The following is a 17503-nucleotide window of genomic DNA, read 5'->3' as shown; positions in this document are numbered from 1 at the left end:
GCGCAAAATACCATCTACTGTGATCCCCCGTTTTTTCCGCTATCATTACATTTGTCAGATGTAATTTAAGCTTAAAAAGGTAAGGACCACAGGATGAGACCATCACAGTATTAAAAATAAATGAAATAAGTTTTACTGTCTTCTAATTTTTTGGTAGGGGGTTAAACTTGGAATACCACAGAGTGCACTAAGAATACCCAAATTTAAAATTCTCTTTAACCAGAATTTTTCTGTGGGTGGTAGTTTAAGCGGTGGATTTTTGATTTGGCGGTGTGTTGTAAGTTTTGGTTTTATTCGAGAGCGCGGCGTGAACCCTTTGGTGCGGTCGTAATTTTATCAATAAATTGATTCTGCAGTGAGTCATTCGGTCCTTTATCGTTTGGAAGGCGATGAGCATCGATGCCCCAGGTGGCGGGTGACTAATTTCGATTAGATGCGGCGGCAGCAATCGGGGGCGGTCGGCAATAAAACCGCATCAGGGTTTTATGTTTGTGATAGCGACTGCTTCACTGTTTCAGTGGAGATTGATAATTTTTATGGTGAACATATAAAACGGGGTCGTCAGCAGTGGAGGTGCTTCCCAGTCCGCAACCATCCCATAAAGGACTTCATCAGGGACCTCGGCAATTCGTAAAAATGCAACCGAAACGCTTTTATCAAAAGTGTGCTTCTGCCGGCTCTCATATGTTACGCTCATAAAATCAACCGGTACGTCGACGACAAAGCGACTAGATTACTTCATTGGGGTGGTTCCTCTGACCCTTCCTCGATACGTTATGAGCATATACAAGTTGGAAACTTTTTACGGCTGAATTTTAATAAAACTCGATAAACTAATAAACCAGAGAACGGATTTAAATGAAACTGTTTCAGTCGTTTCGAGTTCCGAATATTTTCAGCGCGTCTGCTAGAAATATGTGGCCATGCAGAAGCACGTCGCGATCGTAAATTATAAGTCTTGTTTCAACACGTCGATTTCAAAACACAAAATTACTTAAATTAATTAAAACCGAATTATCAAAGGCGCTCCTAAAAATCTAACGAGCTTCAGATGGGCTCCAAGACTTCTCTCAACCATTAAATTTAATTACTGCACTTTCATTACATCATTCACATCACCACGACACTTTAATAACACAAAAATATATTTTTCGCCCCCGCCCCACTGAACTGACACACTCATAAACACAAAGTCCGGTCTTTTTTTAAACAATATTTGGTATTATCGTTGATTTTTCTATATTTCCTCTATTTTCACCGTAGAACTTTTTCAACAAATATTTCTCCATTGAAACATAAAGTGGGTACAATAATAATTTGGCAATGTTTTTAATTAAAATTAGAAGAAATCATAATAAATATGATTAATTGGTTTTTTATGCTTTGGATAGTAAGTAACAAGCGCTGTTTGCAGATTATTATAAAGACATTTTCGTAGAGATAAGAGCTAATGAAGGAGAGTCCTTGCATTAATTAATTATTGTCTTGAAGTGTTATCTGAAATAATCTTTGCTTTAATAAATACATCCCATCCACTTTTTCCACCGCTTCGGTACTTTGCTTAAATTAAATAATTTTAACGCGATTACGTTTAATTAGAAAATAATTGCGCGTATAACAAAGCCCTCGCGTTTCGTGTCACATGACCCGAAAAATCCGGAGGTGGTGGCAATGACTCCGGCGGTGGCACCGATTTCGAGTTTGTAATCCATGCAGCGGAGGGAGAGAGTGATTTCGTTGTAATTCATTCCCTCCTCGAGTTCGCCCAGCATATATCTCGCAATTTGAATATACAGCCCTACTATTTGTAGACCGTCGTTGAATTTAAAATTTAATTCAAGAGCCAATAAATCGGAAACCGGAAATGCTCAAATTGGATTGCCAGCGAAGCACCAAAAGAGACGAAATCTGAAAAGGCTGATGGATTTCAGGTTTGATTGCTGTTAACTTTTGCAAATTAAACGATTTGACTAAATTTGCGATGTGATAAAGTGAACCAGTAATAAAGCAACGACTGCAAATTGGGATTTTGCACGTGAATGTACACAAGACCATTTTAACGGATTACTAGGCATTGCTAATGCACCAAATGCACCAAATGACCGGCGAAATGATGGACGAACTAAACTAACTCGGACACAAAACAAATCGCTAGTGGCCATTATTAGCAAAGCCTGTTTTAATTATTAACAAGTAAAGGGCTTATAACTAGTTTGTAAGAGCATTTGCATGCATGTTAATGTATCGAAAAACACTGGCCGTCCGAACGTGTCTAGTTCCTGGATTTATTTTCCTTTTATTGAAAGTATGAGTCAAATTCCTGGCAATTTTCTGGTAGGTCGCATTAATTTTAAATTAGCCATTAAACCGAACGTAAAAATAAATTCGTTAGAGTGATCAATACGGCTTAAACGCGGCATAAATTCCCTCCTGACATTAATTGCCGAGGAAAACATTGCAATATCAACCAAAAATTAATCCGCGCCGGAACAATGGCGAGTTTGTTCGTCCCGGCTCCGGAGCGATCATTAAAAAATCTTTTAAGTTTCGGTCCATTAGGTTCTCGGAACAATTTCTGAGAATGAATTGCAAATGGTGCGTGTAGGACGAGCTGCGGCAGCCACCGCAGTCTCATCATCAAACGCACCATCCCCTAATTATGTAAAACTCATCGGATGATTAGATTATAATTAGGGAAACGCACGGCAATAATGGCGATACGATGTGGCAAGGGTACGGAGAGTAATGGACAAAAAGACTTAACGCAGCTAAGGCTGAACACTAACGAGTTTCCAACAAGAACAGCTTTGAAGTCAATTCGACAACACACCAGCGGCTGGAAAAGCCCCCGGGGAAACGCCGAGACCTTCGCCGCTGCGGACGAGCTATTTCCGGAAACGATGACGGACCGGCTTTTCCGTCAGGAGGTGCCGGACGCATTGGGTTTTCCAGCATTTTTGCGACACAAGTCACAATCGCAGCGGATTTGTTTACACTTGGAGGGGCGATGCGTGAAAGTGGGTCAGCAGGGGAAAAAATTCATTTAAATTGCTGCTCGCCCTTCTTATATCAATTTTTATATTTATTTTTTTCTTCTAATTAGTAGATTTTTGGCACTAAATTTGTCACTGGGTTTTATCATAAATCATGTATAAATTTGTGCCCCATTTTGCTCCAAAAAAATGTGAATAGGCTGTTGCCATTTTTTTCTAAAAGTCTGAAACGGAATGTCCATTACATTTTCAGGTCATGGACCTGTAAAATAATAGCACTTTACAATTAAAGGAGCCAAGAAATTTATAAGTTTGAAATTAAAATGAAGACTAGACATTTTTATTACTAAACTTTTAATGACAATCATAAAATGTAGTCCATTTTATTTTCGGAGCTTCAGATTCCATATTTATATTTATTTTGCTGTTCGCTGCTCAATGTAACTAAGAACCTGAAATCTACAAATACAGAGTGATCATAAGGAAGGGTAGAAAAATTTACATCCATAGAAAAATGAATAAATAAAAGCTGGCATCATTGGAGACAGAAAACAACAATTAAGACGACTGCTAAAGAAAAAAATAATGAAAAATTAACAATTGAGTTTCTTGGAAAAAAAAATATTTTCATGTTTAGCTGAACGTTTTTTATTAGTTATCACCGTTCGAAAATTGGGTGAATGCCCCGTGTAAACTTAAGTGGGGTAATTTTTGCACAAAATTCGCTATTATTTCAAGCAGTAGACGATAGATAGTAGCTCTCAAACCTCTTGTTGTTGCAGGTGGCGGTGAAGATAATCGATATCAGAGAAATCAAGGAAAAGTACGTCGTAAAAAACTTGCACAGAGAAGCCCGCATAATGTCGACATTGAATCACCCCTGTATAGCGTCTCTTTTCCAGACCATGCAGGTAGGCAATGTGCGAAGAATGACCGTCCGAAATTTATCAAACGCATTGAGCAGTTTACGAGATGATCCTGGAGGAATACCGTGTTGTCTAGGCGACCACATTTGCTTTCAGCATTATTAGAGAAACAATACCCCAGGCGCTAACACATTAAAGTTTATAGTTGCAACAGCAGCATTTATCCCTTATAATTAGCTATGCATCATAACAGTGCGTGCGGTCTGTGCCCTGTTCCATTTACATTACATTATTGATATCGGGCACATCAATTATTATTATATGTGGATCTTGGCACGGCAGGTCCTAACACTCAAAGCATCAGGTGCGTTGCCACTGTTTGGATGAAATTTTGGCATTGCAGCTAAATTAATTTCATGTTGGGTTTTATTTCCTTTAGTCTCGAAGAAATTTGTCGTGGTTTTATTTTCCAATTAAATGGAACATATTTTGCTGGACTTTGTGAGTGCCAATGCTACAAAGCGAGCGTACACTATCGGAATCGGTTTCTAATAAAAAGCCAAATATAACAGCAGTGACCATTAACAATGCAATAAGGCACTCTGTCGTAAAAGGAGATCAAAGTGCTGAGTAATACTCGCATCAAATGGCAGCTGCTTGTGATACTGCACCATATATTTACCGAGGAGTTAGCCACCCTACGAACACGCCAATTTATTACCGCTTTAATTACTTCAATTCCTTTATAATTGTTTCGCCCGAACTGTGATGAAGTTGTTACTACGGCTTTGCTGTAAAACTGCTGAGAATATACCTTAAATATTTTAATATTCTAATGGATGATGGTGATCATTAAAGACATTTATATTAATTAATTTAATCAGAAGATGAATACTTTTGAAATTAAAATGCGATTGCAGGTAAACGATAACAGTTTATTATTACTTATCAAACACCTGAAACAATTGTTCATGAACGAAAAAAGTGATTGAAATATTAATTAAAATAGAGTACCATGATGTTAATCCTTATATTATCAAAAGAAATAAGTACTCGTAATTTAAAATCAACAATAAAAGTGAAGGTGTAGGAAAAATTAAAATAAAAATGCTTTTGGTCGAAAGACATGCAAAATTTCTACGTAAAAAAGCTGTGCTGTTGCAAGGCTTACTTAAGCACTACGGAAGCTTTCCTTTATCTTCTGTCAATTTAGTTTTTCGCACATTCATTTAGTTTAAAAATTAAAACAAAATGGTAAACAGAAAAATTTAAATAAACTGGGAGGTTAACACCAAAGTAAGTTAATAAGTAAGTACTATGTCTAGATTCTATGCGGATTTTTGTATTTAAAAAAGTTGGGTAAAGTGCGTTAATATTGTCAACCTTCTTAGTAACTAGGAAGATTTCTTTTTAAGTTAGTGTTCTTGTAATTTAAAAGAAATGTGTTGTGTAAATAAAGAAGAAATTGTCTTTAAACTTTTTTTATTTTTTCCTCTAGATATGTTCTAATTTTCTTCGATACATAAAAGAGACATGTATTTTGACTGCTTATACAATACAATACAACTGCATCATTAATTCTATTTGTGTTTTTAAGAAAATAAAAAAAGATACAACAAATTTTCCGAAATACCGAAAGACTTGAAAAAACTAAACATGTGTAAGTCCTCAGATCTCCATAACGCATTAAAATAGCCATTTCATTTAAAAAAGTTTTAAAAATTCCTACCTGATTCCAAAGACCCCGTTTGATCCTATAAAATCACTATGGAATTAGCTATCTGTCTATAAATGCCACAAAAAATTCCACATGAGTTAAATAACTTCAGTACTATTTTTTCTTTGTTGTAATACGGTTAAATTTACCATTTATGTATTATTTGTATTATCATGTATTTTTCTTCAATAAGCCAATTTTCCTCTTAATTTTTTCTTTTTCATCAGCTACGAGTTCTAAATTTTCATTAACTGTAGAAGTTGCAGGTACAGAATTTTTGAAAATTTATTCGATTTCTACAGCCCGATGTATGTTAGATGTAGGAAGGTAGGCAGAATATTACGTTGCAGTCATCTCTCAGTTATTAATGTTATTATACCAATAAATAACGTGTTATGATTACAAAAGAAATTAAGTGGATTAGTATTAATAGTTACTAAACTATTCGGAAAATGACAACTAACTGTAACTTTATTTATTTTAACTAAAATTGCTTCAGTTTAAGTTTCTTAAATTATCAATGTTTAATAAATTTATTGTCGTTGATGTTAAAAAAATTGACTACTCCTTGGTATTTTAAAACAATTAATTTAGTGTTCAGTACTATAACGAAATAAGTCCATTAGACGAGTTTTGAGTTACAAAGATTAGAACTTTGCTGATAATTTGCAAATCTGTTTTATGTTGGAATGGCATGTTTTTTTGGTAATAACTAAAAGACACCGTAAACTATACAACAACAACATCGTTAGAACATTGTATTATTTTGTTTGAAAAATAAATAAATAAAAGTTTGTATAAAACGCAAATTGGAGAAATGTAAATCAGAATTTATTTCTTTGATTTTGTTGGAATGAATAGTTGACGTAAGTTTTTTTTTAAATTAGAAGTTCTTTAATTTTCAACCGAATAAAGTTCTGTCCATCCAATGTTAATACTGTCTTTTTTCCACATTCATCATAAGTCCGGAAGCTCGTGATAAAAAAATTGTAAAGATTCTCTCTAGCTCTAAATTTGAAAATAGATTATTTTTAATAAAAGCTTAGAAACTTAAAATCAGCGTTCTAGCGAACATTAGGGGTAGCAATCATTAAAATTTTTTAATTTTTTTATACTTTTTCCATCAGGAATAATTGATCATAAATTCATAAAATTATTACAATAGTATTTTAAAAGTGACGTAAAGATTTTTAATTATTGTTTTTAAATAGAAACACCTGTAAACGCAAGTCAGAACGAAAGACTATTTTAACAATTTTGTTTAATAAAAACCACCCCTATATTGTCTTCACATTTATGGAAAACACTTAGAATGAAATGCCTGATTTAATTTATAATTTTTTATATTACCTTACGGATAATATTAATTTGTAGACTTGTACGGAAAAAAACGATAACTCATTATTGCACTGAATAAATGTTCACACAAATTTTCAGTGTTATAAGGTATAACAAAATGATTTAATAACATTTAAATGAACCAATCTATTGCAAAACCAATTATTCCATTTAAAAGAAAGGATTTTGTAGCATACGTTTCTATAGTTTTCTCAAAATGACTAAAATTGAACTTATTTCGTTATAGCATTGAACACCCCATTTATACATAGTTTGGGGAAAATAGATTCCCTACATGTTTGGAGTTGAAAACGGAGACCTTATTTTTGGATTTTTATCGTACTATTGCTCTTTTAATCACTTTTGAGACACTGGTAGGACATACAAGGCCATACGCGTAGAAAGAACAATAACTTTGATTTAATAGTAGTCCCGCAGCGGACTTAATTACGTAACCATCATTTACATTCCGCGAGAAACCGGAGCCGCTCTAATTATCGCGCTCCGATCTTGGAATCTTCGTCTCCATCTCGTTCAATCAAGTATTTACGACATTTACGGCCATCGTCACCGATTGTGACAGTTGCATCTGAGTCTGTTCAAGTTTTATTTAAATGTATGGGACAAGGTTAGAGCCGCAAGGGATGCGAGCTGAAAGCAGCGATCGCTTTTATGGGGGGATTAATCAAATCGAGTCGCAGGCTCGGCTGTCACACGGCATGTAAGGCGATCCTAGGCACCCCCGGGACCCGATGTAATCGCATACCCGTGATGGAACTCATCAGCAGAGTGTGCGGGGACTCGTAAGCCGTCTCTCTTCTGCGTTTCGCGTTTCTCCTTGTTGCTAAAGAGATACGTATCGTGTGTTTTAATTCCGCACTTTCAATTTCTCCTCCGTCTTCGAGCGGATGAGCCTCCCCAGCTCGCCCCGATACGTGCTCTGCAAGCAGCGGCCCATATGCGATACCAAAAAGATTATTATCTGTCGCTGTATGCATGATATTTTTCCTGATTGGCGACTGCCTTCCCTAACTTCATTTCAGCGGCTGGCGACAGCCTTTGGGGAACGCGAGTGTAAAGTATGCAGAATCGAGGATCAAATCCAATAAACTTATTGCCACATGGTCAGCCAGTTACGAGGGACCTTAACACAAATCAAAAAATACTACTTATTATCTTCAAATGGGAATTTCAGATAATTGGTCCCGTCTCTTTACTTTAAAAATAAACACAAATATTTGTTGTAATAAATTTCGTCCTGAAATCTGAAAACCGGAAACATCTCTTCACTGTTGTATATTTTCGATTCGAGTAAATGTTTTCTTTATTTTCTCTATTTCAGTTGGCTGATAACGTGTACTATCTGGTTACCGAGCTTGTTTCCGGAGGTGATCTTTGTTCTTTCATCATTGGCCAACGTTATGGGAAGTTGGAAGAACGCCCAGCAAGAGTTTATGCAAGACAATTCGCTTCTGCTTTGGCTCATATGCACAGTTATGGAATCGTCCACAGGTACGTAAGCCCAACATTTTCAAAAATTATTTCTTTATTGCCTTTGTGTCCTATAAAATTTTACGATTTTTATATTACGAAAACAATATTCTTAAGGACATTTGACTTCATGTAGGTACTTATCCTTCTTTTGAATCGAATAAAAGCGTAGAAGAGTTATAAACCCGGGCGTTTTATATCCACTATCATGCAATAAAAGTTGTCTTATAATAAAACCAAAAGTCAATTAAAAAATGTCCCCATTTAATATGGCACGTAGCGACACGATTTAATAATATTTTTACATTTAGTTAGCGCTTGAATAAAACATAAAAGTGCAAAGCTCCCGTGTTTAGAAATTGACAAGGGTCAGGTCTTTCTGTTTCAATTCCATTATTGCACTCTGACGAGATGTACTTGAACGAAAAAGCCGAGCATAAAGAACGTCGATTGCATCAATTTTGTATTGAATTTTAGTGCGGCATTTAAATGCACAATGTAGCTGTTCGCATTCGAAGCGTCTTATTTATGCGAGCTTAAATCCGGGCATTTTAAGGACAGGGAGATATAGCAAGCTTCTGCATTCACGCCGAAAGTTAAGTGCATCGATTGGAAACAATAAACATATCGGGAGTGGGCTAGTCACCCAAAACGCGTCTGCTCCACCGACTGCATATTTATGCACAAGCTCAGTCCTTCGGTGGGAATTATATTTTAAAGCAGTGTTTGCTTTTATTTGTGTTTATGTTTCCGGGAAAATATTTGTTGAATATTTATTGATTTTGCTGGCGCTGGAGTATTTTTTCGTGCGTGGAATATGTCGGCGTTTGCAAGTCGGGTCGTGAGTAAAAAGTTTTGTTTGTGTTTAGAGCAGAAGTTTTAATAGCTTGTTCATTTTAATAAAGGACCAGAGCTGAATTTCAATTTGGCGGTAGTTTTGTTCACTCGGCTTATAGATTTGGCTTACTCTAGAAATCCGGAAAAGTTCCTATTGCGGCCTAAGACTCGAATAAATATTAGGCAAATTTGCTCATTCTTACGCAGCTCACGCACTCGTCTCGAGCGAAAGTGTGAGTGTTTTCCCCTCGAAGAAATATAGTCATATTCGTAGTTTGGGATAATTACGGTGATCAATAAGTGAATTAAATTTTCCGGGAAGGCGTTTGTCATAATAAACCTCATGGGAGTTTCCAATTTCGGAAAATTTTTATTGCAATAAATTTCCGAATTGTGGACCGCACTGGTATGCCCTCCAGAACCAATATGAACTTGTATTAGGTTAAAATGCATCATAAACAAAGTAAAAACTAATATTAGAGTGCAGCTGGCGCAAGAGTTTGTGCACTCCGAAAGTTGGTAAAATATACTGGAGTACAAGTGGAGGAGATATACCTTCTAGCTTTAAAGTACCACATTGAAACGTGTACTTAAACTTCGGCAAGTGTTGTAAAGTTACAAAGTTGCGGAAGCTTATACTTCTTGATTTTCTAGTCATTCGTCGAAATATTGAATGGGAAAAGTTTAACTATTTCAGAAAATAATTAACACTTCCAGTGTTAAAATTAAACTTTAATAAAACATTATTCTTTATTCACGTACACGTAACTGTGCTAAATAATGTGGCGTTGCAGAACATTTGTTGTCTTTGCCTGCACAGATGTATTACAAACCACCATAAAACATACCCTGCAATTATAATTTTTTATTCATTGAATAATTGCAAGTCATTTAGCTATTACAGTCTGTATGAATTTTTCAATATCTAAGTTCGATACGTCTCGGCTTTCGTGACCTACAGTAATACATTTTTTCTAGCATATAGTTATCATAAGTTTTGTATTGATTAGTCTAGTTTAACTCTACTAGTTTTTCACACTCAGAAAAATAATTGTCATTTAAATTTTCATTGCTGCATCGATAAAATTTCTCAGAAACTATATTCCATTTATAAATTATTTAAACACGTATTACACCGACTGTACTACGAATATATGAGTTTATTTATTTCTTTAATTATGGTTTCTAGAGAAAAAGGTGCACGTAAAGACCTTAAAAAGTTCTCGAACATGATAATTAATTAATAATCTTATCTAGAAAAAAATTAACTCCTGTATGTTGTGGGACACCCTTCTTTAATGAGATCCTGGATTGTTGTTATTGCTTCTGTATTTGTTAGCTTTTAAAGAATATTTTTGTAAAGTTTAGAAGTTGTTTCTCTGGAAGCGGTTCTTTTCGAGGGAATTTCGGGGTATTGTGAGTCGCTTAGGGCGGCAATCACTTGTGATCTTTCACCGCCGCCAATTAATATGGTTAATCAATCAGGGGGCGAGAGGGCGCGCTCTTAATCAAGTAGCTTGGACAGGAAATAGTATAACCGGAACCCGCTGCGATCCAATTTGATCTCGAAATGGGTCGATCTTTGCCGGTCCTCTCGTCAAACTCAATTAGGACCGGTTCCGGTCGCCGGACTCGAGGTCGCAGCCGCGGAGTAATTGCGCTCCATTAAGACGCGACAAGATTGTGTTGTTTGAGAAAACACGCCGACAGAATGTTATTGAAAATTATTTTTACGTCTGGAATCTTGTCGCTTTTTTCCTATTGTTCGAGATTTATCAAGATGTAATTTATTATTTAGCACAAAAGTACGATCTGTTTGCTCGAGTGCTAACTTTAACAGCTCAAAGGCAATGTTAAGCTGAAGACCATTATGGCCGCTGATTAAACTTCCGTACCGTAATAATCTAGATAATATCTCGAAATTTACTCCAAGTGTCAACATCAGGCATGCTTCCATTGCTTGATGCAGTAATTAGTTATCACGCGATACCACTTTCGGACGCGCCGAAACGGCCCAACTTCAATATTACGCAAATCTAGCTCATAACCGTTCATCAAGGCGGCTTTAGCCACCAAGGAGGCCTTGTGAAACAAAAAAAAAAGGAAAAAGAAGCAAAACACCGCAAAATAATCCGATTGTTTAAAAGAATCTCAAAAAAATATGGCAAAAATTTATGTTGGAATTGTTGGAAACAATATGAATAAAAAACCCATTCTAACTGTTAAGAAACAATGCTTACCCATGACAATTAAAAAATAAACACAACCAAGCATTTTTTATTAAAATAAGACTTGAAATAAGACATAACTATCTTTAGAAAACGTTCATTCTCAGCGAAAAATATTCAAATTGAAATAATGTGATTTTTTTAAAAGATGTCTCGTAATAATAAAATCTTTTTTTTTATAGCATTTTAAGTCTTCTCTTTAATATCTGAATCCTAGATTATAAACACTATTTTAAAACACGTTTCTCATAGCAACGTGTTTTAAATTTAAATGTTCCAACAATATTATTATTATTATTATTATTATTATTATTATTATTATTTCTGCGAAAACGCTTAAATTTCTCGGGGGTCTAAGTATGCAACTCGCATATGCTCGTTGCATAACGACAGCCCTCAAACTTTAAGCTTGTACTTTCATTACTCAACATAACGATTATAACAATAATATGACTCGCTCTCGTTTTTCTGTTGTTGCTCTATTCAGTTTCTATTAAACCAAGTTGAAAAACAAGTTAAGTTTTGAGCTGTATGTTTAAATGTGCCGGGATTTTAAAAATGCGCATTTCCATTTGGAATCTGTCTATTAATTTGTCGCGAAGTGTCCAGATGTGTAAGCCCCTGATTGGAAGCGTTCATCTAGCAGTGCTTGTGCACTCTCGTCCTGATTGAATCTAGCGAATGTGCTCGGAATACTAATACGAATGTCACTTGTATTGTTTAGAAAGGGTCGTCCAATTTCAGTCCTTAACTCTTCTTACCGTTCATTGTCTAAAGTTGATTCTTATCATGAAATTTGGAATTTATGTCTGAAAGGGACGAGTCTGAAATGGAACGGTGCCTTTTAGTGGTTGTTGCACATCTACTTACGCTAAATTGGTATGCGCTGAATTGAGACGTTTTATTTAGAAAACCTTTCAGGACAACGTTGAATTAACTTTTAAAGGACGTCTCCAGCTGCTAGCCGGACAAAACGGATCTCAGTGACGAAAGCTCATTTCATCAAGTCGTGACTTTTTGGCACTAAAATCGTCTATGCATACGAACGGAGCGGAGCGTTCACTTTGCGTGATTATATCGAAATGCCGGTAAAAAACGCTTTTCAACGTCGCTACTTGCGATAAACCTATTCGTCTTGTCAAATATGCGGCATTGTGCATTTGTCGTCGCACTGAAAGCTCGTATTACGTTCATAAGCAGAGATGAGATGATCGGAACCGATTATCCGCCAGCTCATTATGCTCGAGCTCTGTCTTATGCCGGCTTCCCGATGATAAATTGAATCTGGAGACGGTCGACATGAAAAGTTCGCTAACAACGCATTTGCATTCTATTTTTCCTTCTTTCCGCTTTAATCCTGTTGCTGATGTTTGGTGTATAAAGAGCTCATAAGCCGGGCTTCTACAGCTAAGAGCTACTTTCAAATTAAATCAAGCGATTTGATATCTTGAAACGCACTGCATTTGTTTGCCGACACCTCGATAATCAAGGTACAATCTGTGTTTTATTTTCCTGTATTCTAGTGCATGTTTCAATTTGAAAGCACGGATTAACGGGTTTTTCCACTGTTTGGCAAATATGGTGGATGCGCCGGGCTAGTATTTACAAACAATTCTCCGGAAAATGAAAAAATCTCACAATTAATGTAACTATTTGCGTTTGAACGGGTTTCCGCTTGTGGCGCGTTTAACTATCTGTGGCCCAGTTAACTGGCTGTTAATACCGTCGACTTTAATAAAGGAAAATATATGACAGGCCGACAATTTGAACCGAATTTTCGGTTGAATTACCCGAAGTAGAACTTATTTCCCTCAACAAATCCTTTGAAAGAGGACAAAGTTTAGAGGGGAATATTTCAATAGGACGTCATATCTATTTGCAGGACACGTTTTCCATTCCCTATCAACTCAAGCAACAAACAACGCTTCCAACTCACAACAAAATACTCATCTACGTCAGTGAGCACACTCGGCGGAATACCGGAGCTGTTCCGCAAACACGGATGCTCGAAGACCGACGGGTCCGGAGATTGGGTAGCTTTTTCACTAGATCTGCGACGTCAAATGCAGGTTTAAGAAAAACGTTGGGTATTTACTTTGTCACTAGAATTGTAAAATTTTGACGCCTTTATATTATCGAACATAAAAGGTTTCACGTCTGTGACAAGACGAATCGCATATTCAATAATTCATCTTCGATATCTTGTACCGATTATAATTAAACTTTAATGCGAGCGTTTCATTAAGTCGATCATTTATTCACTTATTACAATTGCACGTTATCCAATATCCCAGTGTTTTTTCCCTTCTCCGACATAAGCCAAACGAAATGGTTTGAATGCAGATCAAAAGTAAGTAAATCATTTAGTTTGATACTTTACTTCCGGCAAAATACGGAACAAGTGAAATTTTCTGTTAAGTGATAAATCTCTCGTGGTTCAATTCGCACCGCAACTAAAATAAATCCAAACTTTCATAACTTATTTTTGCTACGTTATGTTGCACGTTGCAACTTTGATATCGTTGTTTTCGATTCAGTTACGAAAATCTTGGCAAAATCTTAGCTATTTTTACGGCTATAATTTTGTTAATCATCCGAGTGCTAATGCCTGCGAGAAGATTAAAGCTCCGTTGAAAAAACCTTTAAAAGCACAATTGTGGTCCGTTAATAAAGGCGAACGTGCGTTACGGAGATTGGGCTAATTGGAAAACGCGACGCAATTACCGAAATTCGTGGTCCCGTGCGGCCGGACAGGCTGAAAAACTCCTCTAACGATACCCATTAGGTGTGGTTACCGTGTCACCGTTTCTACGTGCTTTCGGTTTTTTGTTTCCTTAAGAAACGCTAAAGAAACAGTCTCAGATCGATTATCTTGCCGCTTTAACCGTCGCCTATTTAGTTAACCTGCTGCCTAGTTTTTGCCCTTTTATTATCATTACATTTACTTTCCAAATTTACCACGTTTTATTAAAAAAATAATTTGCGTAAATATTTGACCCGGCGCATCCACCATTTTTGTCACTCGACCAAAAGTGAAAGATTCTTATCGTGATTGTTTTGGGTGCATTTTTTGCTCGGCTTATCATTTCCAATAAGTCTTTCCTTCTGTGTGTAACGGCAAAAATGAGCGGAAGTTGAAAGCCATTCCGGCAAACAACATCTATGAAACACGTGCATTCTATGAATAGATCGTTAGCTTCGTCGAATGGGGTTGGTATGATACCAGAGTTTTCACAATTACGCAATTAGAGTAGAGTTTTGCCTCCGGCTTGATCAATGGCAATAAATTGTGGAAAATTCTACGTTCGGCGTCATTTTTTCGCCGTAGGTGGATTACAATAAAATCCGAAAAGTGTCAAAGTTGAACCGTTCATCTGTTGGAGAAGTTTTAAAAGACTTGGATTTGTTTCCGGAACGCTTATGTCCGGAGCAGTCTCGGAGGACGTCAGGATACACACAAGTCTCGAGACGATCCGGAAGTGCTTACTATACATCCAATCCTGGATGTTTACATGAGACTCTTACACAAAACCGAGATTAGTTAGCAGGGAATTTTATGATTAGCAAGTTTAATGTAGGATGAACAGGATTTTAGGACGGATTATTTTGAGGAAATACCGGTTTTTGTCGACTTTTGCTCACTTCAGGTGCGATGATTCGCGATGACTCAACTTTTGCAAAAACAACAATAAAACAACGTTTTAAAAGTTTTAAACATGCTCTTATGTACTAACATTTTAATGTTATTTTATAATTGCCCGCTATTATCTCCACTACGAAGTTCTACAGCAGGTGCTTGAAAGTTTCAAATTACACGTTTCTTTAATCGCAGGTCGTTATTGTGGTTTATTTTTTTGTTGCTTATAATTTTGTCCCTCTATGGATTATTTCGATCATTCGGTGAATTTGCCGACTCAAGATTGTATCTTCAAGGCAAATTTGTAAACATAATTTGCTGAGGGTGTTTGAACATGTTTTGAATACGTACAAATTATTACACTGCCGCAGATATCATATTTTGTGTAGATTACAATCGTGAATAATTCTACTAATATATGTCAGGCTCCAAAACAGTTCTTATATAAATTTGTTTCTAATCTGTCCGACGATTAATAAAGTTATGACTTTGTTGTTGAAAGTTCGCGTGTTTAATCAATTCAATATAAATAAAAAGTTACGCTCTATCAGCAGGATCGGTTTATAGCTGTTTTAGTGCAATTTATCATAATATAATTGGATTTTAAGGTTATGTTATTTTAACGTGTGTACGACCTCTAGCGTGCTTTCGCCGTTGCGTGAACAAACCACATAAGCTAAGAAAAGTATCTGAAATATTTCAATTTAGGTAAAAGGAACCCAAATTGCCAAATAATTCGAATATTTACTCACACGATTTTTGCAATGCATATTCAAAATTTTGGCTCATTTCAGTGTCTGAAATTGAATCCATAAAGCTCATAAACTCTTTATTAAAGTGTTGTTACCATTAAATTCAAAGCGATTTGAAACAATCGTAATATCCGTAATGGCAATAATGATATTCCTCTGAGGATTTATCATCTCATTAAATGCAACAGCTCGAGTGAGCGATCGAAGCAAGCGCACTTTTTCGTAAGTGGTAAATGTGCAGCTTTCCGAAATGAAAAAATTAATACACTATGCTGTGGCATTTTTTGAATAGATGAAATATCGTCGCCGTCATACCGGATACGCAAAGAAAAGCAATAACGTCAGAAATGTATCAATAAACCGGCCAAAAACTCGGTCGACCGTGCACTAGGATGGCCCTATGTCATCCGTCATTGTCATGAAACCGCCCCCGATACATATAGGTAACAAAGTATCCTCGGCCTTTGCTATATAAATCGGCTATTTGATCTCACCGCCATTTTTATCGGTCAGTTGTAATAGATTTCTGATATGTTCCTCCGTGTTTTGCCATTATTCACCGGATGCTCAGTTTCCGGAAGTCTTTTTTTGACCGACGTCTATCCCATTAGGACTTAATAGGCCCACAAGAGCCGAACACCTCAAAAAATTCGGGTCCAGCGGCGCTTACTCAACGAGCCTTAAGAAATTTAAAAAAAATACCCACCTTCTAAATAAATTATTATTGGCACCGTGTGACACATAAACTAATTTGTTAGTGCAGGCAGTTACTAATCGATACTGTTTAAAGCACGAACAAACGATGCGAGTGAGTGCCTTCAATAGTTAAGATTATTAACAGCCCATTATCAAAGATTTTTTATACAAATATGAACAAATAGTTTTATTATTGTTAAGTCTGATTGTGATATGGAGCAAAACGCCGCAAGGGAGTGCGAAGAATTAGCGAAAAAATAATAATTGTTATTGTTCATACGTCTTTTTGTTGTTTTATTGCAATAAACAATGAATAGAATATAAAGGGCAAGTGGGATTTAATTTGCGTTTGGATGCAAGTTCCTTTAGTATTACGACGATGTAAAATGGTCAATAAATTTGCAATAAATATAAGGCTGTTTGCTTTCGGCGAAGCGAAGTATTCCACTTCATGGCAAAGTTAAAAAATAAAATTCTCTGTATACATAGCGGTGTAAACACATCTTCTGAATTGAGTTGTTGAGTGTATAGGACGATTTATTTGTCGGGATTTAAAGTTTTTCCAAGTTACGACATTAAAAATAGTTTGTTCTTTGAAAGGAAACGGTCGAAATACTTTATCGCTGACTTCGCCCGTAGTCTTTTATGGCATTAAATCCGCTAGCATAAAAATTACAAACGAATGTTAAAAGTGATCGGAATGATAAAGTTAGGCCCGTCTTAATTTTTCTTGGTTTGGAGAAATGCTGACGCGGCCGCACGTCCATTCGAGATCAATATGAGTGGAGATAGTGGGCAGCGAAGTCAGCACGGGCCAGATAGTGCAGCCCTCACTTACTCCGTCATACGCTTATTGCGGAGGTCAATTGGGGAAGTTGCGTAGGTTGTTGAGAATTCAGGTGACTGACTCAGGGATGGGCGTGCAGTCTGCACGGATAGCGCACGATG

At 36.3% G+C, this 17503-nt stretch overlaps 1 protein-coding gene across 3 annotated transcripts in view; it reads left to right on the top strand.

Annotated features, from left to right (window-relative positions):
* Window positions 1-17503, top strand: part of LOC661848 (uncharacterized) — an 89003-nt gene that overhangs the window by 64909 nt on the left and 6591 nt on the right. For 2 of the 3 annotated variants that reach the window (XR_001575233.2, XM_008197552.3), the window contains exons 2-3: window positions 3776-3904; window positions 8257-8426. Coding sequence is in view for 2 of the 3 variants with exons in the window: in XM_008197552.3 (XP_008195774.1) it covers window positions 3776-3904; window positions 8257-8426 (299 nt within the window). In the remaining variant the exon portion in view is untranslated. The remainder of the gene's footprint in view (window positions 1-3775; window positions 3905-8256; window positions 8427-17503) is intronic. The other variant, XM_015982194.2, reaches the window with a different exon arrangement.

The sequence above is a fragment of the Tribolium castaneum genome, chromosome 3, assembly GCF_031307605.1.
Source record: "Tribolium castaneum strain GA2 chromosome 3, icTriCast1.1, whole genome shotgun sequence".
Classification (NCBI taxonomy): Eukaryota; Metazoa; Arthropoda; class Insecta; order Coleoptera; family Tenebrionidae; genus Tribolium; species Tribolium castaneum.
The sequence above is the reverse complement of the archived record's forward strand: the minus strand, read 5'-3'. Positions and strand labels throughout refer to the sequence as shown.